Here is a 24,608-nt window from a genome sequence, read left to right as displayed (position 1 = left end):
AAAATCTAACTCCAAAACTAAACCCTTTAATACTGGCCCCATCTAGATAAAATCTTCAAGGATCGACGCAGATGCGTCCCTAGATAATCTTCCAAATACTAAAGGTTTTTCAACTCAATTATTTAGACGGTAAGTGGTGATTTAAATTTAAAGTTTTCAAAAAAGGAAATTGGCGGGAAATTTGGTTTTAGCAATTTCTTAATTTTAAAATTAAAATTCAACATTTTTGAGAACAAAAATTTGATCTCAAGGTGTCACTGCATTGAACCTCGAAGATTTCGAAACGATACAACTATGAACTATAATATTAAAAAGTTAGTACTTCAAGTTGAACCTCAAAATCTATGGATGAATATCATAATAACAACATATTATATCATGTGTTAAAATAACGAGTTGTAAAATGCGAAGTTTTAGAAAAGTTATGTTGTATAACATAAAACTTTTTAAATATTTATTTTATTTACTTAATGCAAGTCTGCGTCATATTCAACATTAGGTACTTAAGTCAATTTCTTTAATGAATCTGGTTTCAAAGTAAATAATTATATTTTTCAGTTATATAAAAGTTTAACATTACCCTAAACGGTATAATAATACTGAATCTTCTACATTTTAATTACCAAAAGCAACAAAAAAATTATGAAAAATTACGACTCGGTACAATTTGTAAGAAATACGATATATTCGCAAACGTCAAAGTCATATAATATTCTATGTAAATAAAAAAACTACATTACTTATTATACGTACAATTACAAAAGGTAGACCTTAAACACCTTTTCAAAAGCGTAAATATTCTTAATTTCGTACTGTGTTTCATCATTATCTATGAGTACTATTATTACTTATTAGTACTGTACACTTGCATTAAATTGTTAAATTTTAGGAAGGCATTCATATTTAGTAAAACACTAGGTAAGTATACATATTATTTAGAAATAGTTTTTCATCAAATCATATCGAGAATCATGCGGCAATGATATGATATATTATAATTTTGAAAAATTCTTACGAAAAAACTATTGTCTCTACAGCTATAAAAGTTACGTTCCTAAACAATGGTTAGGCCTCTCCAAAAATTACCCTGTAGTTGGGGTACCTTTAACCCCCCCCCCCCCCAAATATATTTTTGAAAAACCTTAGTGGTCGTTCTACGTGTCTGAAACTCAATATTCTGGTATTTTTGAGGATTCTGATTAAAAGTGATATCTTTTGTCGAGACCGTAAAAGCCGTTTTTACCCCACTTTGGGGCTTTGGAATTCCGAAATTTGAGTTTTTTAGTCGAGTGTTACTCGGCCGGGTTTCGATGTAGGGGCATAGTTTCTTCACCAAAAGTTTTGTTTTAAGTTATTTTACATAAAATCTTTCGGTGGTCGGAGGGTCCTATGCCCCCCCTCATGAATATTTTGAAAAATGTTTATTTTTTGTTCCACGTTTCTGAAATTCGCAGGTTCGATTTTTTGTAGATCGGTGATCAAAATCGGCGTCTTGTGTCGAAACTGTAGGAGCCTTTTTTACCCCTCTTTTTGGCGTAGGAAATTAGGATTTTGCAGTTTTTGGACTTTGTTGCCACGAAACACTTAGACTTTGGGTGGTTAGAGCAATTTTTTTCTACGCATCGTTAAAAAATTTTTGTCAAAAATCGAACGGTACCAAAACCAAAGAAATCGGACGTTTTGTTGGAAAGTTATGATTTTCTTTTTCTTTTTTGGTACTTAGATTTTACGTATTTTCTGAATTTTTTGAAATTGAGTTTTTGTTCAATCTTTTTGAAATTTGAGTGCTGACTTATAAATGCCATGACGAGTTATAAAGGTTCTATGGTCAAAATGCCTAGGATCATTATTTACCCCGTAATCGGGGTGCGAAAATAGTTGAAAATCGAATCACTTGTTTTTTTGTATACACATACGTTTCTTTGTGGTATATCGATTTAACGAATTATATTTTTGAACTTTTTTTGAACTTTTTACTCGTTTTAGGTTTGTTCGCGTTTCAACGTTTGGCAATTACACCATCAGCATAAAAAATAATTTATTTTGAAGTAATTTTTCATCAAATCACATCGATAATACATTTATTTAATGTTTATACCCCTTGTTTATATAAGCAATTTCGTTGTATATATGAGATACGACCATCATTTTTAAAATGTACGACGCAGTCAGTCGATCACTCGATCGTAAGCCATACAATTTTTAATAAGTCATTTTACTCTAACACTATATTTTATGATCCTTCATTAAGTAAAACTTAATTAACTATTCAGTATTCGACTCGCAATCAATAAATTAAATTCGTCAACCAAAATTGTGTTGATATTTGATTTTCATTCCTTAAGAAGAACCGACTAGGTACCAAACAATAAATTAAACAACCGTACAAGATCTGACTGGAACGGGATATAACAGTGTTATATATCAACTAGGTACCTAAGTATCAATAATTGTTCATATAACTGATGAACTTTGAATTTCAATCATCAAAATTAACGATATATACTCCTAAAAAAATGCTTATAATTAAATGTATATTGTTGTGAATGTATAATAATAATATGACAAGTCTCAAAATGTATTAACGCTGAACAATAGGTATAGTAAATTACAAAATGACAAGTGTAATATTATGTTTTCTATTCAAAAATTTGTCATTGTTCGTTTGTAGATGAGGTTAATCCCACATAGAAGAATGATAAATGGTGAAATCTAAAGTTTATCGATAGAGAATTTTATGCAGATTCCATTTAAATGGTCAGTGTAATGAATTTTTCAGTAGTTAAATAGATAACTTTCAAAAAGCATAAAAAAGCTAAAAAACAATACAAAATTAGCTTTATCAATATTATCATAGATTATACATTAAGATAATGAATTATTAATTAGTATAACCATGGTTTTAGTTTTATAAGGTTACCACTTCGAATGTCTGATAAACAATTGCGGTTATGTTCAATTTTTACGTAAATAATAATTATACGTTAATTTGATAATTTGTATTTTTTTAATTTTACTTTTTAGTATTTACGTTCTAAGTAATTAGTTTTTGTATAATTAAATAATATGTTCTTTACCCTGTACAGTATACAAATTACAGATTAAAACAGTTCTCTTTAGATGTGGTCTTCATCAGTCATTCTTATAGTCATTGGAAACAACCGGTTTGCATAATATGTAGATTTAATTAACAGTATAACAGTATAATTATTTTTACTTTTTAGGTACAATGTATCGATAAATAATTGAAACCATTGCAAAAAACAAGTTAAATTCATGCTATCTACAACATTCATATTCAAATCTTCATAACTTAAATCATGTAAGTTCTGTATAGTGTTCCTAATGTTCCTATAATGTAGTACTCATTTAAGGTTTATTACCTATTAGCATATCTGAAACAACTTAAGAGATACACTGACAAGATAATTATTTATCTTATAAAGTTGTAGTCAGGTGTTGGTTGATACCTGTGATTTTGTAATTGTTGGCTGATCAATTTTATAGTAGTAGTAAATGGTGATAGAATTACTATTTTATAATATTAAAAAGGTTGTATATATCTATATTGTTATTTTTTTACTTTTCTATATCAAGTATAGATAATAATAAATAATATAAGTATATATACTTTAGGTACACAACTATAACACAAAGATGTTTGCTATAATAATATTGATTAAAGATTGGTTTCTATTTTACATTAAATTTCATTATAATATTGAGCTATTGAAACAATTTTCAAAATTATTTAGTTAATATAATTTTTTTTTTCCTAATTATAGTTAGCAAGATACAGTAACTGAAGTATACATGTATCCAGGCCAATAAGGAGATTATTCTGTTTGGAAAAACATCTGAAAAAACTGTTCCTACTAACATAATTGTTTATCCGGTAAGGTAGAAGAGTTCATATTATCTGAATTACTATAGTGTGTCACTTTACTATTATAAAAGTTATTTTATGAATACTATCTATATTTTATTAGTCTGTATATTACAGCCATAGCAACACAGGGGATCAATGCAATTTGATACTGCTATTAATTATGTTCATAATTATTTAAGTTTTAATTTAACCCAAAACAATATTTTTAGATATTTATAGGCATTGTTACACATACAAAATAAGAGATTTAAATAATACATTCAATTTTATAATATTCTACTCTTTCTTATAGAGGAAAGAAATAATATAAATTTTTATGTTTAATCAATATATATAATACATTGTCAAAATGCATTTAATGTATACTTAAAATCAGTATTGTATTAATTGCTATCTGGTTAACTGTCTGCTATTTTAGTGTTCCTGTTTACTTATTTTTCATTTTTATCACAATAGTTTAAACATTTTAAATAACCAGATATTCTATAATATTGTTATCATAATTAACAAATAAAAATACTACATTGGTGATGGTTATTTTACATTTATAATCAAAAAATGTATGCTTATGGTTTTATTTATATGATTTTGTTTTATTGTTATAGTCTGCAAAGAAGAGATTCCAGATAAATTAGTATAATAGTGACTAACATGGACTACTCAAAAAAGATATGTTGTTCGCATACAAACTAATCGCTATCCAGCAAGCTGTCAATATTACTCTATTGATAAATATCTGATAATTGATTATCAAACAAAGTTTGTCGGTTTAAATGAAATAAAAGAAAACTTGATACAAATATTATTGTGACAATTATTATTATTTTTTTTTACTTTAACTCCTTATAAGGTGTAAAAGGCTTTTATTTATTGACTTTTTAATGTGTCAACAAACTAATTAATTTTATTATTATTATTTTTACACTATTTAAATCAAATTTCATCTATAAAAACAAAAAAATTAAAATAGTGACTTCTTGTATTATGGATATTTACATTCTTTTAACAAACTGTTTTGTATTCAAACCTTACAAACTTTACAAATTTACAACTTATACTTTTTAATATATAAATTAAAATTAAGTCATTAAATTTAATTTCTTATTTAATGACAAACAAAAGCAAAATATAACATATATATTTATATTTGGGCAATATAATGTTTAATAGATATATAAAATAACAGTTTTATAATTTATCCATAACTTATAACTGATGTGTATATTAACTTATACATTAAATATTTATAGATTTTAATCAAGTAAATGCTATTTCTAAGATTTATTTATGCTTTATAAATTATGTTGAGTTTACTACTGATATTAATATGTATGTATGTTTTTGAAACTGCATTAAAAAACGATAAAAAAAAAATCACAAATAATTGTTAATGAATATTAAATTAATTGCATTGCATCAAATCCAACATATTATAAAAGAGTACAAACACGTACATTTTTTGTCATATAAGACATAATCAAAATTGTTATGAATTTTGTGTTACACACTATACAGATTCACCAGTATAAGATCACAACATACTATTTTTGGTCATTTGGGTTTAAGTGTGTGTGGGTCATGGGTCAACTTTATAGTATCTCTTATGAATAAAAAGGTTGACTGAGTAATATTATAAAATATATATTTTTTGTTACATTTGTTACACAGTGTAACTTAGAGCTTTTTCATTTTTCTAAATTTTCAATTTTCATTCGCTTTTCCTAGGTCACCTGGTGGTCCAACGACAATTTATCACAGAAGTTAAAATGTTCTACATGTAATTCCAAACCAGAATCAGTTTTTCTTTTTTCCAAAAACTCGTTATTTCAAATTTTTGGTTTTCAAAAATCGTTCGACCTAAGTACGACGTTTAAAAATCCTTAATAACGGTTTTTCGAAAAATCAAAAGCATACAACTTATGAAGCTGGTTATGGGGATCAATTTTATGTCTCACGACTTTCGTCCTATCTCTCTCGGTTTTCCCGTAAAACACTTCGTAAACGAGAATTTTCATTTTTCGAAATTTTCAATTTTCATTCGCTTTTCCTAGGTCACCTGGTGGTCCAACGACAATTTATCACAGAAGTTAAAATGTTCTACATGTAATTCCAAACCAGAATCAGTTTTTCTTTTTTCCAAAAACTCGTTATTTCAAATTTTGGGTTTTCAAAAAACGTTCGACCTAAGTACGACGTTTAAAAATCCTTAATAACGGTTTTTCGAAAAATCAAAAGCATACAACTTATGAAGCTGGTTATGGGGATCAATTTTATGTCTCACGACTTTCGTCCTATCTCTCTCGGTTTTCCCGTAAAACACTTCGTAAACGAGAATTTTCATTTTTCGAAATTTTCAATTTTCATTCGCTTTTCCTAGGTCACCTGGTGGTCCAACGACAATTTATCACAGAAGTTAAAATGTTCTACATGTAATTCCAAACCAGAATCAGTTTTTCTTTTTTCCAAAAACTCGTTATTTCAAATTTTGGGTTTTCAAAAAACGTTCGACCTAAGTACGACGTTTAAAAATCCTTAATAACGGTTTTTCGAAAAATCAAAAGCATACAACTTATGAAGCTGGTTATGGGGATCAATTTTATGTCTCACGACTTTCGTCCTATCTCTCTCGGTTTTCCCGTAAAACACTTCGTAAACGAGAATTTTCATTTTTCGAAATTTTCAATTTTCATTCGCTTTTCCTAGGTCACCTGGTGGTCCAACGACAATTTATCACAGAAGTTAAAATGTTCTACATGTAATTCCAAACCAGAATCAGTTTTTCTTTTTTCCAAAAACTCGTTATTTCAAATTTTTGGTTTTCAAAAATCGTTCGACCTAAGTACGACGTTTAAAAATCCTTAATAACGGTTTTTCGAAAAATCAAAAGCATACAACTTATGAAGCTGGTTATGGGGATCAATTTTATGTCTCACGACTTTCGTCCTATCTCTCTCGGTTTTCCCGTAAAACACTTCGTAAACGAGAATTTTCATTTTTCGAAATTTTCAATTTTCATTCGCTTTTCCTAGGTCACCTGGTGGTCCAACGACAATTTATCACAGAAGTTAAAATGTTCTACATGTAATTCCAAACCAGAATCAGTTTTTCTTTTTTCCAAAAACTCGTTATTTCAAATTTTGGGTTTTCAAAAAACGTTCGACCTAAGTACGACGTTTAAAAATCCTTAATAACGGTTTTTCGAAAAATCAAAAGCATACAACTTATGAAGCTGGTTATGGGGATCAATTTTATGTCTCACGACTTTCGTCCTATCTCTCTCGGTTTTCCCGTAAAACACTTCGTAAACGAGAATTTTCATTTTTCGAAATTTTCAATTTTCATTCGCTTTTCCTAGGTCACCTGGTGGTCCAACGACAATTTATCACAGAAGTTAAAATGTTCTACATGTAATTCCAAACCAGAATCAGTTTTTCTTTTTTCCAAAAACTCGTTATTTCAAATTTTGGGTTTTCAAAAAACGTTCGACCTAAGTACGACGTTTAAAAATCCTTAATAACGGTTTTTCGAAAAATCAAAAGCATACAACTTATGAAGCTGGTTATGGGGATCAATTTTATGTCTCACGACTTTCGTCCTATCTCTCTCGGTTTTCCCGTAAAACACTTCGTAAACGAGAATTTTCATTTTTCGAAATTTTCAATTTTCATTCGCTTTTCCTAGGTCACCTGGTGGTCCAACGACAATTTATCACAGAAGTTAAAATGTTCTACATGTAATTCCAAACCAGAATCAGTTTTTCTTTTTTCCAAAAACTCGTTATTTCAAATTTTGGGTTTTCAAAAAACGTTCGACCTAAGTACGACGTTTAAAAATCCTTAATAACGGTTTTTCGAAAAATCAAAAGCATACAACTTATGAAGCTGGTTATGGGGATCAATTTTATGTCTCACGACTTTCGTCCTATCTCTCTCGGTTTTCCCGTAAAACACTTCGTAAACGAGAATTTTCATTTTTCGAAATTTTCAATTTTCATTCGCTTTTCCTAGGTCACCTGGTGGTCCAACGACAATTTATCACAGAAGTTAAAATGTTCTACATGTAATTCCAAACCAGAATCAGTTTTTCTTTTTTCCAAAAACTCGTTATTTCAAATTTTGGGTTTTCAAAAAACGTTCGACCTAAGTACGACGTTTAAAAATCCTTAATAACGGTTTTTCGAAAAATCAAAAGCATACAACTTATGAAGCTGGTTATGGGGATCAATTTTATGTCTCACGACTTTCGTCCTATCTCTCTCGGTTTTCCCGTAAAACACTTCGTAAACGAAATATTTTTCAATTTACGAATTATACAATAATATTTGAATTTTAAAATACATAAATTTGAATTTTACAATAATTGTACAATAATTGTACAATAATATTTGAGTTTTAAAATACATAAATTTGGGAATTATTTGGGAATTTTTACATTTCACTGTTGGTATTTCTGCATTTTCAGTTGGACCCGATTTTTGCGTTTCTTCCATGAAAATTTCGTGATAAAAAATCTGCTTGTTATCACGGGGTCCAACTGCCCGAGCCCCGTTCAAACTACAAGCATAGCGAATAGCGATAATTATTGGTACTCACTACTCACAAAGTCACGAATCACGAATTTACCCGTTGATACCACATTACCACTTGTCTTGATGATGATTTGTATTTGTTATCATTGAGTGCCGAGGAGGTTGACGTAAACAAATACAACTATACAAGACGCGACCGAGACGTGTGTCGTGTACTCGTGTAGTGTTGTTATTGTATTGGTGGTGTTTGGTTGCTTTTTGTTTTCGTGGCAACTAAATTGTAACAGTAAACAACCGATTGTTTGCTGTAATTGACTGTAGTGCAAGTACCGTCATCTTTCGACGCCCGAACACGAATATCATTTCCCCTGGACTATTTGACGTCTCAGTGTAAGTTATTTACCGACAATATCTAAAATCCACAAATATAGTATTGTTTGTATGATTTTACATATTATGTTTGTACAATATGGTGTTTAACTTAAAAAAAAAAATTAAAAATGCACCTGTTTATCGACTCGCTTTTAGGGCTTAGACAATGACATATTTATGTTTATTTTATGTTTTTTTAATAATTATTTGTTTGTTATTTTGTCACAGTGTCTGATTAAAAATGAGGAACTCACGTACCAACAAACCAAAGGAGACCAACAAACAGAAGAAGGAGAGAAAGAAGGAATTCTTGGAAAACAAAAAAAATGTTGTGTCGGTTGTATTGCCCACTCTGACCGTCATATTTGCTCTCATCACGCTGTTCATCTACTTAAAGGTGCATCCAAATGCATTGAATTTCATGGCTTCTGAAAAATCACTTTAAACAATGGATCTAATTATTATATCATATCTTTTTCATTCCCTTCTATTGTACACAAAATTATCCCCAATTTAAGTTTCAGTGTTTTTTTTTTTTTTTTAGTTTATGGCGTCTGTTAATATGTTCTATGCACAATAGTTGTGCGCATACATTTCAGATTAATGATACAAATATTAACTTTAAACACCATGTTAACATTCAAAGTATCTTGTTTATATTATTTAACAAACCATTTTACCATGTTATTCGATAATGTTTGGCTACAAAATCAATTGTATCTACAAATATTATTAAAAAATCATAAATTTATTTTATTTGATATTTGGATTAAAATGTACCGATCATTGCCTTATATTTTATTTTATTAGTACATAATTAAATTCATTATACTTATTCTATTTTTGAAATTTAATTATATTTATTTAAGACTGTTGTTTTATAAGCTGTTTGTTTTTGATTTAAAACTTTTACCTAAACCTTATGTCATTTTTCTAAATGGTTTTTAATAAAATATAGAAATCAAAAGAATATTAAATTTAAATCTCTAGTTTTTATAATTAATGTTAAAAGCTTTAACTACAAGGATTATAAACTAACAATAATTCACATTTGTGGATATATTAATAGAAACTTAAATTTAAAAATCTTAAGGAAAGAAGTTTTGTATTATTGTACTACCTATTTCATTAGTGTTTAGGTGTTGACAAATAAACAAATTTAAAAATACTTGTATTTTTTAATGTTTTAGTTAACAATATTTTGTTTCAATAACAAGCAAGGAATTATACAATTTATTAATAATTGTACTGAATTGGATAAAAATATTTAATTTAATTAACCAATTATAGGACCACTAAATCATGTTTTAATCCCTTAAATTATCTAATACATATAGACTAATTAAACAATAGCTAACACTAAACATTATTTAAATGTTAAATTATTGTTTATGGCGTTTATGCCTTTCAATAACAATATTTATCATAATTCGTAAAATTTTTTTTTTCTTTGAATGTTCTATTTTAGTAATCGTACAAAGTTTTTTGCAAGTAAAACCAGAACATTTCATTTACGCCACTAACAAATTTTATTCACACAGAAGACAGAACTGTGGCAATTATTCGCTATCATACGAGCATTTGCTCAGTTTGCTGTAGAAACTAATTTTCGTAAAAACGAATGTGTAACTTACGTTCAGCGGACGGTTTGTACTAGGTTTAACATTTTTCCTCGTTAAGCAGTCCTAGATCAAAAATAAATTATTTAGACATTAAGTGAGTAAAAGTCTTAAGAAACAGAATCTGTAAAATGAAATAGAAGTGTCAAGTGGACCTCGAACAAATGAGAACGACGCAGTCAAGCAGTCATTTAAAAATCATTAAAACGACGTTCCGCACGAATACATACGACCGCAATTTGGTTCTCTGACCAAAATTATATTTTAAACTACATGAATTAAAATGCTCAATACTGCACAAAAATATGTGTAAAAAAAAATGTTCTTTTTATTTGTCTTCAAATCTATAATAGGAATATTCCGAATATTATAGGAAGGGTATTATGTTGCACCTGTGAAATGTGTGAAGTTACGACTCATTAATCATTATGATATTTCATAAAATAGATTATTTCAATTTCACGTTAATTATAGTGTATATTTTGTGTTTCGTACCAAGTTACTAAAGTAGTAAAGTTGTATTCTGTGACCTAACGGCTAACCGTACTCAATGGTAACATGGGGCATGGGCCATACTAAATTTATCCACCTTGCTGTGAACACTAACCATTGATAAAGAACTAACAATAATGATAGAACGATAGTGTTATCTAATATACATTTAAAAAATAAAAACAAATGTTTATGATTACATAAAATAATAATTATTAATTTTGGAATTAGAATTAGGAAGACGTAAAAAATTTAATGTGTCGCTTTTAATTATAACGTTGTATTGTTGTTCGTGATGATCACTTATAATGACTGACAAGTATAGTTGGTTAATATTAGGATATTTAGTGACAAATCTGCTATGTTGTCACGCGGCAATGAATGCAAATATGTCGAGAAACGACGGTGGAGGATTAAAAAACGATTCATTGTTGGAAAATGATCCAGAACTTAACTATGTTCCGTCTGGGCCGCTGGTCATGTGCTCTTTTTTGTAAATAATTTTGTGCATACTCACTAATATTTAGTTATAACTTATAGCTTTACAACATGTCAAATTAGACAAAAACTATATAATAATAATATTTACTAGTTTTTTAATATTAATATTTAGGCCAATGGAGTTCATTGAATGTGAAGACTTAGTTGACTTAAAAGGAAACAAAACAAGAGATGATACCATGACAGGTGGCTGTTCTAAGGTACAACATTGTAAGGACTATAAAAATATAGACTATAACTATATGTATTGTAATTTTATATTTTAGTATGGCGGTAGTTATAGATATGAAGATGTAGAAAAAACAACAGTTCAATGCATGGTTTTACCTGGTATAGAATGTCACGGAAATAGGAAATTCAACAAGAAAGGATTTCCATGTGTGAAGTAAAAATGAATATTATATTTTTAATTGATTTAGTATTAAGAGGACACTACTTATGCAAGTGTTGTTAGGCACGTATCTGGAACCTCATCTTGGGAAGGGCAATTAATTTTTTTAGGAATAGTCCAAATCCTCCATAGTACATTTGTGCCGGTATAGTCGGAGTACTCTTATATAAAAAGGGTTGCTCATTATATGTAATTAATAATAAATATTAATAATTAGGAATGAGAAGTTATAGGACTTGCATATTTTTGTCTATGCCTTCTATTTATAGCAATAGGTGAGCTTTAAATCAGTTTCATAACCTACCGAGTTCATTTTTGTTGTTATTTTGCATATTTGAGTATACATTTTAAAAGAATGGCATATTAAACGATAAAATATGCATATTTAGTTAATATTATCAAAGATTATACTTAAATTAAATATTTTAATCAAATATTATACTTAAATAAAATATATTCAGACAATTGTTGTCGATTATACGTTGAAAGTCTTTAAAAAGCTCTAGTTGTCCAATGCAACAAATTTACAGGTTTGATAAATAAATAAAAATTAAATGCAAGTGATACAATATTTACAAAAATTTATAATTTTTTTTAGATATACAGGTGTTGAAACAAGAAGTCGTCCATTAGTTGCTGACATTTTTACATTGTTTATAAATTGTATTATATTATATTATTTTGATTTTGATTTTTTATACTTAATTTAATTTATTTTTTGATTTTTATTTATAATTAAAAATTTAAGTATATTTTTGTTTTTTTATGCATATTTTGACAATTTTTCCTTCTAAAACTTCTCGTCCCTACTTATAAGTGTTATAAGATACATACTAAGATAGACTATAATACGGGCTTTGGGGTGGGGATCGCCCACAAATACATGCCTGAGTGTTATATCTATATTTAAAAGTTCAAATGTACGGCATAGCAAATTTGCATTTATCATAGTTAACTGTGTGCATTGTTAGTTTTAATATTAGAGTGAATTGAACTATAATCAGTCAAAAGTAAGAACATTATTTGTGCTTTTAAGCAAGAAATGAGTATGTAAAAATTACAAATTACAAATGCATATACTAAAATATTAAAAATCCAACAATTCTGATATTGTTCATTATAATATTTAAAATAATTTAATGAATTATTGTGAATGTAAAATTTGATGTGCTGCTTTTGTTAGATGGAGATATCACATAAAGGCAATCATCCTCTCAATAAAAGATGTGCTAAACAAAAACTAATTATTATTATTATTATTACAGATATGGTGGCTATTATTTCCTAACTACTCTACTTTATTCAATATTACTTGGATTCCTTGGTATGGACAGATTTTGTCTAGGACAAACTGGAACAGCTGTTGGAAAATTATTGACACTTGGTGGTGGTGGTGTCTGGTGGATACTGGATGTTATTTTGTTAGTCACTAATCAACTTTTGCCTGAAGATGGCAGTAATTGGAATATTTATGTTTAGCTGAGAAACTCTTTTTGTAACTTTCATAAAATAAAACTAATACTTGTACCAAAAATTTAACAATATTTATTGATTTCAAAAACTTTTACAGTCTGTAGTTTATCTTGATCTGCTTTTATCCATTCATCTCTTTTATGCCTGAACATACCCAAATTTAATTTGGATGCAATAATTGAACCAAATTGTGTGCTAATAAGTTCAGATTCATGTTTTAAAAACTCGTTCATTATCATAGTACGCTGTTTTGAATCAGCTACTTTCCAAATGCAATCAAAAGCACGTGAACCACTTTTTGATTTTGCCAATGTTGTATAATGGTCCTAATTGCAAATACATTTTTAAAAATAGTACTAAATATTATGAATAACAAATTATTAATTTACTTTTAATTTCCATATCAATTTTTCGCGACTTCTTTCCCCAATGAATGCACTTTCAAAATATGCATTTCCGATATAACTGCCTTTTACATTACAAAGCAAGTAAACAAGACGTTCAGTGTCTAAATTATTTAAATTATTTACCATCTATAAAATAAATCAATTATAATAAGTAGTTTTTAAACATATAAACCCCACAACACCTTACTTTGATTGGTTTATTAAACTTCAATATATTTTGTACTATCATAGATCCATGGATATTAATTGGTGGTTCTTTACATGAATTATCAAAATTGTCAGCAACTTTTAACCCAAGAAGTATTAAAACAGTTACGCCATCTTCAGTTTCTTCTTTACATTTTAATGACTCGCATAATGTCTATTGAAAATTAAACATGTACAAAAAAATTAAGCTAGTGAAGTTTTTTTATTAATTTACTTCTATACTTACTTTAAAGAATAAAGCTTGTTTACACTTCAAACGTAAACAAGCATTAGACAATTCTAATAACACTCCAGTGTAACCAAGATTGATAATTTGTGACATTTTTTCCTTTAATTGATCAAAAATTGTTTCAAACTAAAAATATAAATTATTACAATTTTAAATTTTGATCTAAGCAAACAAGTTATAATGATTATGAAATGGTTCTTTTGAGGCAACTGAATGTTAAATATTGTGATAGGAGTAGTTCAACCCTTTAAATTTTTTCAGTAACTATGTTATTACTTTAGTGGCATCTACAGTAGTTGATAAAATTTTTTGCAAGGTGAAATTCCCATTATGATGAACTGCTAAGTTTGCAAGTTTATCATTGAAATATTTTTCATATAATAATTTATTCAATTTTTCTGGTGATTCAGAAATTATAACATCAAGAAGCCTGAAACAAAATTTTACAATAATGCATAATTTTATCTATCAAACTACTAACTTGTAACTACTATTAAGTTTGAAAATTAATTTAGAAGTACCTAGAAAATGAATTGTTTTCAAGAACCTGAGAAACATTTTCAAAAGTGCTACTTTCATCACTTGGAAAACATTCGCTCATTATTTTTTCAACCAAGGCTTTATATCTCTTTTTAGATACAGGTGAAATTGATTTAAGTAATACTTGTAACAACCCGGAAGTGATATCAGTTGAAGGCATTTCTGAAAAATAAAAATTCAGAAAATAATTTAATGAAAACTAAATATGGTTAGTTTTAAGTGTAAATGTTATAATATTTTATTTTCACCTGAAAATTGCTGAATATTTATTATACAGTCAGAATATTTTTTTAGTAAATCTTTATGATCTTTATTTGTATCTATATTTTCGCCTTTTTGTTGTGAAGTTTTTGAATTCAAATATGGTTGACCACATAAGCAAGCAATACAACTGCGAACTATATGATTAGCATATGTATCCCATACAAATTCCTCCAAATTGTTAATTATAAATTTGCACAGCTTATTAATAAAATTGAAATAATTTTCTTTTGAAGTCTCAGATATGTCCTCGGTGACCTTTTATAAATAATAACGAATATATTTTAATAATTAGTTACTTAACTAATACAAAAACAAAAATACCTTATATGCTCTATAAATTGCAACATGTAATAGTTGCTGGAGTACATGGCTAGCAAACTGGTCACAGCATATGGGTCGTAAATCGATTTCAAAGTGTTTAATCAAATTTAACACAGTCTGATCACTAGCTGCAGGTAGTAGGTCATCTACTACACGAGATACTACTTGATTACTACAATAATTCACTTCATTGCCATTTAATTGTTTAAATACATTATCCACAAAAATACCTGTAAATATTTTTTTAGACATTGATTATAATATTTTAAATGTTTAACAACAATAAAAAGCAAGAAAATAACAATACTGTAGCGAGCTGTAATAACTTATACATGCATGTATATATTGAAGTATATGAACATAGCAACCATGTAGTAAACCAACATATTAACAATTTCATTGAAAAGGACTGAAAGTCCATAAAATATCTTTTAACCATAGGCATGCTCAGACTTTGTTCACAGGATATGCGTCTGATAAAATGTGCCCCCTTTTTTATTTTTCCAAAATTAATTTAAAAAATATAAGTCTATACTCAATATTGATATGGTATTACCATTTTATAACTACTTAACAGTCTAAATTATGAATTGAGAAATTATTCGTGTGCCCCCAAGCACCTGGCTGCAGGGTATGCAAGCGCATACCCTGCATACTCCTTGCACATGCCTATCCTTTTAACTTATATTGTAGGCATGGATAATAATTATATTATTTTATATTTTAAAGACAGGCTGGAATAATTTGTTTTCACACTAAATTCGCAACAACATAAAGGATAACCAGGAAGGGACTGTTACAGGTACGAGCAATTACATGTAATATTAGGAATAGTATAGAAAGATATTCGAAGACCATATATTGGTCATTACTCATTTATATTAATTGTAGTAAAGATAAGCAGTTTTATCAAGGAGATCTAGTCCCCAGATCAAAAGGACTTTATCCGATGCAGTATTATAGAGCTAGTAGCAACACTTCTCATTTACAACACTGCTGTTATTTATTTTATTTTCATTTGAACTAAGAAGTATTTTTGATTAAATAAGTACTTAGAAAATTTTACAAAACTGTGTAGAAATTGTTTAAACACAATTCACAGACCTGTAGAACTAGATGTTCACAACAATACTTACATTTATCGTCGCTGCTTTCGAATGTTTCTTTTGATACTTTGAGAATATTTAGAAAATATTGAAAATCTTCGTCTTGGATCTGGAAACCATGTCCAAACTTTCCACGTTTGGAGAATTTCACGGCTCGTTGGTAAGTCGACATACGTTTTGGTTTACGTTTAAAATCTCCTCCAGACGATTGTGAATCCATAATTGATAAAATATAAGTCTAAAATTACAGTAATAAATAAAATAAAATTTTAAGTATTGAAATTTATAAAATAAAAACAAGTAACCCACAAAGACGAGATGTAATCTGTGAGGCGGAAATCTCGAGATTCAAGCATTAAGCGTTTAAAGTTAAACTGAGAAATTTGTCGTGTGATTACTGTGATTTACTGATCTATGAACTGTAAGTTCAAAATAAATGTGGTCTGTCGGTCTGTGACTGAGTTTATGAAGCATGACAAAGTTGATAACTCCTGCATAGTAAGCTACTATACCACTGATAAGAGATTGGTTAATACCATGATTAAATATAGAAAGATCTTAGATCATATCAGATCATATTGTTCTGTGATCATATATATATATATATTATATAATATGATCTAAGAGAAAGATACTATCTAGTATCTTTAATCTTAGATAAGGTCGGACACTCGAATAACTTTAATCGTTTAATCTATTTTATAATTTTCTATGACTAGTGCTTTACAATCTTTATATGACAAAATATTTTGTCATGGTACTTTACTTTCTAACCTCCCATTGATTACAATATTTCCGATAAATGAGGCCAGATCTTAGATCTAAGGGCCTGAGGCACTACTAAGCTAATAAGGTTTCCCTTTGTTGCCACAAAGGCACTAAAGGTATTTTGAAGTTACAAAGTTAAGGGTCGTAAACACCGGATACGCCATATAGGCGGTAATGTCTACTTTCTACTATTTAGTGGCTAGTGGAAAATATAAATTATAATTTATAAACATATTGAACAAATATTCAATTTTTGATGTGTCTTGTAGTCTTGTTACTATTAATCAGTTGTTTTTTAAAAATGCCAAACAAAATCTGTTAATACTTTCATTGTAACATTGGAGAAACTCTCCGTTTTTAATATCCTTAAAGAATTTACAGTTGGCATCCGTCTCGATATCGGATATATTGGTAGTCGGGACTGTCATCGATATTGAACTCTCTGTCCCGACAAATGACCAACAAGTCCCAATTGACTATTTGAGAATAATTGCAAAACTGTGCATTGCAAATTTCTCTTTATTGCATACTTATATAAATTACTAGTTGCCATTCATGATTCATCCCGGTTTTAACGGCAAAAATCTGATTTTTGTAATGTTAAATTGAGTAGGTATGATAATGTTTACTGCTTGTCTGCTTAGTATGTTGTTGCATATAAGAACACTGGTAAACGGAAAAAAAGTCTCGGAAAAAAAATCCCCGGTAAAAAAGTCCCACGGAAAAAAAGTCTCTGGAAAAAAAGGCTCCAAATTAATATTTGATTTAAATTCAGTCTTTTATCATATAGGTATTTGGTATTTGGTATTTATAATCTATATAGATAGGTACATTATAGCCTATAGGTTACATACATGTTAAATATTTTGTTGAAGATAATTAACAAACAACTAAATTAAATAGGTACAATATAATAAAATAATTAAAAATTTAATAAAATATGTCTTATAATATTATTTAAAAAATATAAAAATGCATTTATTTAGATATAATATACCCCTCGTAAAATAATTATAAATTTAATAAAATATGTCTTATAATATTATTTAAAACATATAAAAATGTATTTATTTAGATATAATATACCCCTCATAAAATAATTAAAAATTTAATAAAATGATCTTTTTCTTTTAAATTATTACGTATGATAGGTATACTTGTATATGGTACTACGTGTAACTGCCAAACTATAGATTTTGTCAATTGTCATGTACTATCTACAGATAAGATTTGTCTACCCAATTTATTTTATAAATAAAATAACAAATATAATGGAAATATCGTTTTATTTATACTGCAACGGGAGACTTTTTTTCCGGGGACTTTTTTTCTATAGGACTTTTTTACCGGGGACTTTTTTTCCGAGACTTTTTTTCCAGGGACTTTTTTTCCTAATATCAAGAACACTAAGTGATCATAATTTTTGTAAAAATAATATACCGTCACTCCCCAGTATCAGATTCTTGACGATATCTATCGATAATAGATACATCTTCTAAGATCGGGGTTAATAACAATTGACAATTAGTAATTACTAGTTATATTAATTATTAATTTGCATTTCTAAATTTATTATAGGTAATTCAGTAACTACAGAAACTAAATGCTGAACAAATTTAGTTATATTATAGAGTCAATAGAATCATTGTTCGATCAGTAAACATTGACACATTTTGTACAGTGATCAAATAACTAATAAAAGTGATCACTGATCACTAATCAGATATTATGAATTTGTATTACCTATTATTTTTATTTGATTTACTTTTCCTAACGAGTAATTACTACAACTAACTAAATATACGTGTTATTTACTTAATTAAATTATTCATTTATTAATTATATAATCCCTGTAAAATATTGTGTGGTAATTAAATGTTCAATTAATACAAAAAATGTATTTTTAATTGAATCAATACAATATTAAATAAGCAAAAGTACCTATTTACTATTTAAATTTAAAACCAGGGGCTTATAAAGACCTTCAATGAGAAGTTGAAGAGAGATTACATACTTACATACAAAAATATATATATATGCATCAAAATAAGTTGAATACAAAGATTTTACAATTTAATTGGCACTTATAGCTTATGCTGGCAATCTACCACCAAATATTTCTAAACGTATGCAATATTACGATTAACCTAAATTGTAAAACTAATTAGGAACTTGGGTTTTAAAAAAAATTCGGTACTTATCGGTTATCGCGACTACCTAGCGAGACGTATTGAATGGTGGTTATTATTAGCATTGCTGTGGGGATTTCTTGTAGACAAGTAATATGACATTTTACTTGCTAAAATGGTGTCAAACACAGTTAAATATGTGTTATGATACTACTGGACTGGAATAATTATATGCGAGAAATATGTGTTTTAAGCCTAAAAAGTCGTAACGTGAAAATTGGTGGTCCAGGAAAAATAGTAGAAATCGACGAAGGCTTTTTACAAGACGTAAAAATAATGTTGGTAGAGTTTTACCTCAACAATGGATTTTTGGAGGCATTTGTCGGGAAACGGCGGAATGTTTTTTAGTTGAAGTCAAAAATCGGTCTGCGTCTACACTGCTACAAGCAATAAAAGATAATATAAACCAAGGTAAAACTATTTATTCTGATTGTTGGCGTGGTTATAAAACAGATGAACTACAGAATGCTGGGTTTCAACATTTAACCGTTAACCACACTTATAATTTTGTGGATCCTCAAACTGGTGCTCACACACAGAATAATATCGAAAGGTTATGGGGATCCTCTAAATGGCGCAACAAAAAACATAGACGCACTGCTCGTCAACATTTGGATAGTTATTTGGTTGAATTCATGTGGCGTCAAAAGCATGAAAGTCCATTTATAGGAATTTTAAATTGTATGTCTGAGCATTTTCTTCCTAGAGTGAATTATTAATTATTTCTAGTTTTATACAATTTTTCCATTTTATAATAGTTTTTTTTTTTAATTTTAACGGTAGTCGCGATAACCGATAAGTACCAAAAATTCTGAGAACCCATGGGTTACAGTAGTTTTTTTTAGGCTTTGGGCGATAAATTTATTATTCGTATTTTGTACACGTATTTAAATTATCTTGTTTGGTTTGTCGCGTTTCATTTACAGACATAATTAGGTATATTTGTATAATTCAGTTACCTACGAATTCATAAATGATACCTAATCCAAACAATGTTTCATTCTAAGAGGTGAATAAAGCATAATTTTCTATTTATGAAGATATCGTTGAATCGGAAACCTTAATATTACGCTATACTTTATATTTTAAATAGGATGTAAAAAATAACATAACCATAACATTTATAACAAATAGGTAGAGTAAAAAAAGAATTAAGTCCAGGTTAGTATGAATTGACGGTGTAACAACCAATGTTTTTTTGTAATTGTTCATCAATCATAGTTTTAATACTATAATATAGTAGCTATAATAATAATAAAAAAAAAACAATTTTGCGCCTTGTGAAAAAGGTTATCAATGCTTAGACGTTTAACCACTTAATATTATTAATGTTATTCTATGGTTAAGCAATATTTAAAAATTATAATAGTGGAATAGAGCACTAACCTTAGAATAGGTATTTCTGATTGACACTACGAAAATCGACAGATCGTGTGTTATCATTTAAATAGTTATTCATATTTTTAATTATCTATTAGCCATTAGGTATATTAATTACAAATAAAAAATTACCATTGGGTCTCTTGGCAACCTCCAATATTCGGCTCAACTTCTGTCACTGCACACCATGAATTATGGCTTATACATATAATTAATAGCTCATACTAAGAATCTTAGTTTATGAATTTATGATTAAAAACCAGTGGTGCAACTAGGGGGGGGGGGTGCAAAAATGTCTTTAGCACCCCTTGTTTTTTATACCAAACTATTATTATTTTAGCCATCAATTGGTAAACTGACAATAGTTTTAGCACCCCACGTTTTAGAGATCTAGGTGTGCTATAGCCATGCCAACCTGGGGATGGGGCCAGTTGGACCCCGTGATAAGAGTTGGACCCCGTGATAAGAAATTATAGGTGATAACAGAAATTAAAAGTTCGAACACTAACCTCAAATCGCAAAAATTCAAATTAATACCAACTATTCAACATTGTAAATAATTCTACTACGATTTTTGAGTATATAAATTTCTCAGCCTGGTCCCCAGAACCAGATACATTATTTATCCGTCGTATTCTGTCGGTCGAAATTAATAAATTACCGTTATTCAACATTTTAACGACTTTAACGGACAACGAATAACGATTACTTGTTTTACGTTTGCTGCCCCTGGCTGGAAGTTTGGTTCAACATTTAACATAAGTAAAACTTGTGTATAATAAGTGCCTAAATCAATTGTTTGTAATATATTTGAATGTTTATTAATTAATTAATATCCAACTAGTAAGTACTAGTAGTACTACCTTTATTTTTAAGCCATTGGCGCAACTATAGACCTAAATAACAAATGTTTGTTATAGAATTTCACACATTATTACTTATTTGTATGTTGTACATTAACAACTTATATATTATTACACTCATAAAGTAAATAATTTCCTTATTATTTCAATATAAATATATAATACATAAATACTTTACAACTCATAATAAGTTATAAATTACATATATTTTATATTTATCAATAAGATCATTACATGTTATTTTAAAATTATTTTCCTTTTTTTTCTTTGTTAATCGTCTTAGTTGCACTGTGGTCTCTATGTTACACTGTCCTATAAATGTTAGTATTCTATCTTATGTGTTTTATGTTTTGTTAATAGGTACATGTTTAACATAATTAACAGTGTAACAACAATTCATAACAAAATTAGTAAGTTCCATCAATATTTGTATTTAGTCTAGTATATAAATTGTTTTTTATTTGCTGTGCGTATTTATCATATTGCCTTCAAAGCTTAACCTGGTTTCAACCTAAATTTGAACAATTCCCTTATTAGTCAATCATTGATGAAAAAAATTAGTTTTAATTTTGAGAAATTTTTATTACTTCAAATACTAAGTTATATGTAAATGTATCATTATAAATAGAAATCGTGTACTGGATATTTTTGCTTTTTAATGGTGTGTATGAAAACAAATTGTTTTTAATTATTGTTATTGTTGACAATATTATACCTATTATTAAATAATGATTAATTTATATAATAAACAGAAAGACAGTCTTTCAAAGATTGACTATTGTTGAAAATCAGTTCTTTTAGAATTACAACAGTACACAAATAACCTCACAGAAATTGTATAATTTTTATTTTCTGAATAAACATGATTTGTTATGTTTATGGTTGAATAATGTAAATTTACTTTTTTAAATTAGAAATTATACTTCCAGATCTGAAAGAAAAATACTACAAGGATTATCAGAGAATCTGTACAGTAACTGAACAGAAACAATGATCTGTTGATGTTTTTGAAGAGGACTGTTCTCCAAAATCATGACTATGTTCCACAACAAATTGGACCTTATCCCTTAGTACCTATGTTGTAAATACTGTGAATATTGTAATTCATTTAAATTTAATTTTCTACTTGTCCACTTACAAAAAACTATTCAACTGGGGAATTAATTGTACTTATTATTGTAGGAGGTCTGTTATTGTTCAATGTTATAAATTATAATATTCCTTTTATTATTAAATTATGTAATTTATTAAGTTTATTGTTATTGAATTATTTTATTTATAAAATTTACTGTTATTTAATTATATTATTATTAAGTGAGTAACTACCAGTAAAAAATTATACTTTATTTTTTCAAAAATGATGATTTTAAAATAAATTATAGAGTTAATAAACTAACGTACCCATTACATTTTTTTTTAAATACTACTTAAAAATTAAAAAGTGATGTTCTTCTTATTAAAATTAATCTTATAATGTTTATACAAAAACTGTATTTAAGCATTTTCAGATCTGTTGGTTGCAGTAAGAACTATTTATGAGAAACTGTTTTGCTTTCAATTTTTAATCCTAACTATAAAAAAATTGAGTAAGTGGGTGTTGCTTTGCTGTACAATAGGTTAATAATGGGTGTACTGACATTTAAATTCAATGAAATAAAATCATTATATCAGAAAAACAATTATGAACAAAGATGTTCTATCAGCCTACATTATTACTAAGTAGATTTGATGGCATTGTGAATAAAGTAATTAATTTTACTATTGCATTAGTACAGCAGTAGGTTAAATTCATTTTTACAGGAAAAACAATGCATTTGAAAATGCTTTTATACATATACTTGCTATATAACTTCTTATGAAGAATCATGTATACAATTTCCAAAACTTAAAAATAGAAGAAAGACAACTTTTAACTACGAAAAAGTTTGTTCTTTTTTTGAAATTTGATAGGTAAATGTCAAGGTATAAACTTATAATACTTATAAAAACAAATCAAGACTTATGAATTATGATTATCCTTATATTACATTTTTAAGCTTTTTTACACAACAAAAAAAAGTTTTATGGACATTTGTGATCTATGTTTTGTTTATATTTCAATAATATTAGTTATAGCCAGGCTGTCAGATCCTTATTTCTTTCATCAGTAGAAGGGGTTTATATAGGCAAGTTCTATACATTATAATTAATTTTTAAAAATAAAATATTAGTTGATCGATTGATTCTTCTATTATTCTATCTCTATGATACAATTTATTTTATAAATTATTTTGTCATACAGTACACCTCAAATAGTGAACGCATTATGTATTTTATTAAATTGGCATACAGATTTGAAGGTATTTTGTATAGGCAACCCTACCGCACATTCAATATTTTCGCTATTTTCTATTTTCCTCATAAACTATTGCATAATATTTAAAAACTGTCGACTCATTTATAATTATATAACTGTCCAAATTCTGATTTTTTTATGAATTTTTGTCCAAAAATTCAATTTATTATTACGTTTTCAAAAATCTAACTCCAAAACTAAACCCTTTAATACTGGCCCCATCTAGATAAAATCTTCAAGGATCGACGCAGATGCGTCCCTAGATAATCTTCCAAATACTAAAGGTTTTTCAACTCAATTATTTAGACGGTAAGTGGTGATTTAAATTTAAAGTTTTCAAAAAAGGAAATTGGCGGGAAATTTGGTTTTAGCAATTTCTTAATTTTAAAATTAAAATTCAACATTTTTGAGAACAAAAATTTGATCTCAAGGTGTCACTGCATTGAACCTCGAAGATTTCGAAACGATACAACTATGAACTATAATATTAAAAAGTTAGTACTTCAAGTTGAACCTCAAAATCTATGGATGAATATCATAATAACAACATATTATATCATGTGTTAAAATAACGAGTTGTAAAATGCGAAGTTTTAGAAAAGTTATGTTGTATAACATAAAACTTTTTAAATATTTATTTTATTTACTTAATGCAAGTCTGCGTCATATTCAACATTAGGTACTTAAGTCAATTTCTTTAATGAATCTGGTTTCAAAGTAAATAATTATATTTT

General features: G+C 27.9%; 3 protein-coding genes and 2 long non-coding RNA genes across 6 annotated transcripts; 4 read left to right on the top strand and 1 right to left on the bottom strand.

Moving 5' to 3' along the window:
• The first annotated feature begins 2,975 nt into the window (after positions 1-2,975).
• Positions 2,976-4,691, top strand: LOC132931247 (uncharacterized). The gene is made up of 4 exons (XR_009662384.1): positions 2,976-3,164; positions 3,225-3,322; positions 3,786-3,895; positions 4,495-4,691. It is a non-coding gene; the product is annotated as an uncharacterized LOC132931247 (long non-coding RNA).
• Positions 4,692-8,491: 3,800 nt separating this feature from the next.
• On the top strand, positions 8,492-9,673 carry LOC132931332 (single-pass membrane and coiled-coil domain-containing protein 4). Its single transcript, XM_060997388.1, has 2 exons — positions 8,492-8,807; positions 9,018-9,673. The coding sequence occupies exon 2, from the start codon at positions 9,031-9,033 to the stop codon at positions 9,232-9,234; it is 204 nt and encodes a 67-aa protein (XP_060853371.1). The 5' UTR covers positions 8,492-8,807; positions 9,018-9,030; the 3' UTR covers positions 9,235-9,673.
• Positions 9,674-11,070: 1,397 nt separating this feature from the next.
• Positions 11,071-13,326, top strand: LOC132931287 (TM2 domain-containing protein CG11103-like). Of its 2 annotated transcripts, none has more exons than XM_060997362.1 (4): positions 11,071-11,393; positions 11,514-11,601; positions 11,668-11,786; positions 12,391-12,544. In XM_060997362.1, exons 1-4 carry the CDS (start codon positions 11,209-11,211, stop codon positions 12,500-12,502), a joined length of 504 nt encoding a protein of 167 aa, XP_060853345.1. In that variant the 5' UTR covers positions 11,071-11,208; the 3' UTR covers positions 12,503-12,544. The 2 variants fall into 2 exon arrangements, with proteins under 2 accessions (XP_060853345.1, XP_060853344.1); XM_060997361.1 differs by lacking the exon at positions 12,391-12,544 and adding an exon at positions 13,058-13,326 and having other exon boundaries at positions 11,074-11,393.
• Positions 13,315-16,810, bottom strand: LOC132931285 (uncharacterized). The gene is made up of 10 exons (XM_060997360.1): positions 16,649-16,810; positions 16,370-16,577; positions 15,234-15,463; positions 14,897-15,167; positions 14,630-14,810; positions 14,385-14,538; positions 14,106-14,234; positions 13,860-14,033; positions 13,655-13,798; positions 13,315-13,591 (listed from the first exon to the last, which is right to left on the bottom strand). The coding sequence occupies exons 2-10, from the start codon at positions 16,557-16,559 to the stop codon at positions 13,328-13,330; spliced, it is 1,737 nt and encodes a 578-aa protein (XP_060853343.1). The 5' UTR covers positions 16,560-16,577; positions 16,649-16,810; the 3' UTR covers positions 13,315-13,327.
• A 4,564-nt stretch (positions 16,811-21,374) lies between these two features.
• LOC132931236 (uncharacterized) lies at positions 21,375-22,935 on the top strand. The gene is made up of 3 exons (XR_009662374.1): positions 21,375-21,519; positions 21,900-21,949; positions 22,469-22,935. It is a non-coding gene; the product is annotated as an uncharacterized LOC132931236 (long non-coding RNA).
• Positions 22,936-24,608: the final 1,673 nt, after the last annotated feature.

The sequence above is a fragment of the Rhopalosiphum padi genome, unplaced genomic scaffold (assembly GCF_020882245.1).
Source record: "Rhopalosiphum padi isolate XX-2018 unplaced genomic scaffold, ASM2088224v1 scaffold1, whole genome shotgun sequence".
Classification (NCBI taxonomy): Eukaryota; Metazoa; Arthropoda; class Insecta; order Hemiptera; family Aphididae; genus Rhopalosiphum; species Rhopalosiphum padi.
The sequence above is the reverse complement of the archived record's forward strand: the minus strand, read 5'-3'. Positions and strand labels throughout refer to the sequence as shown.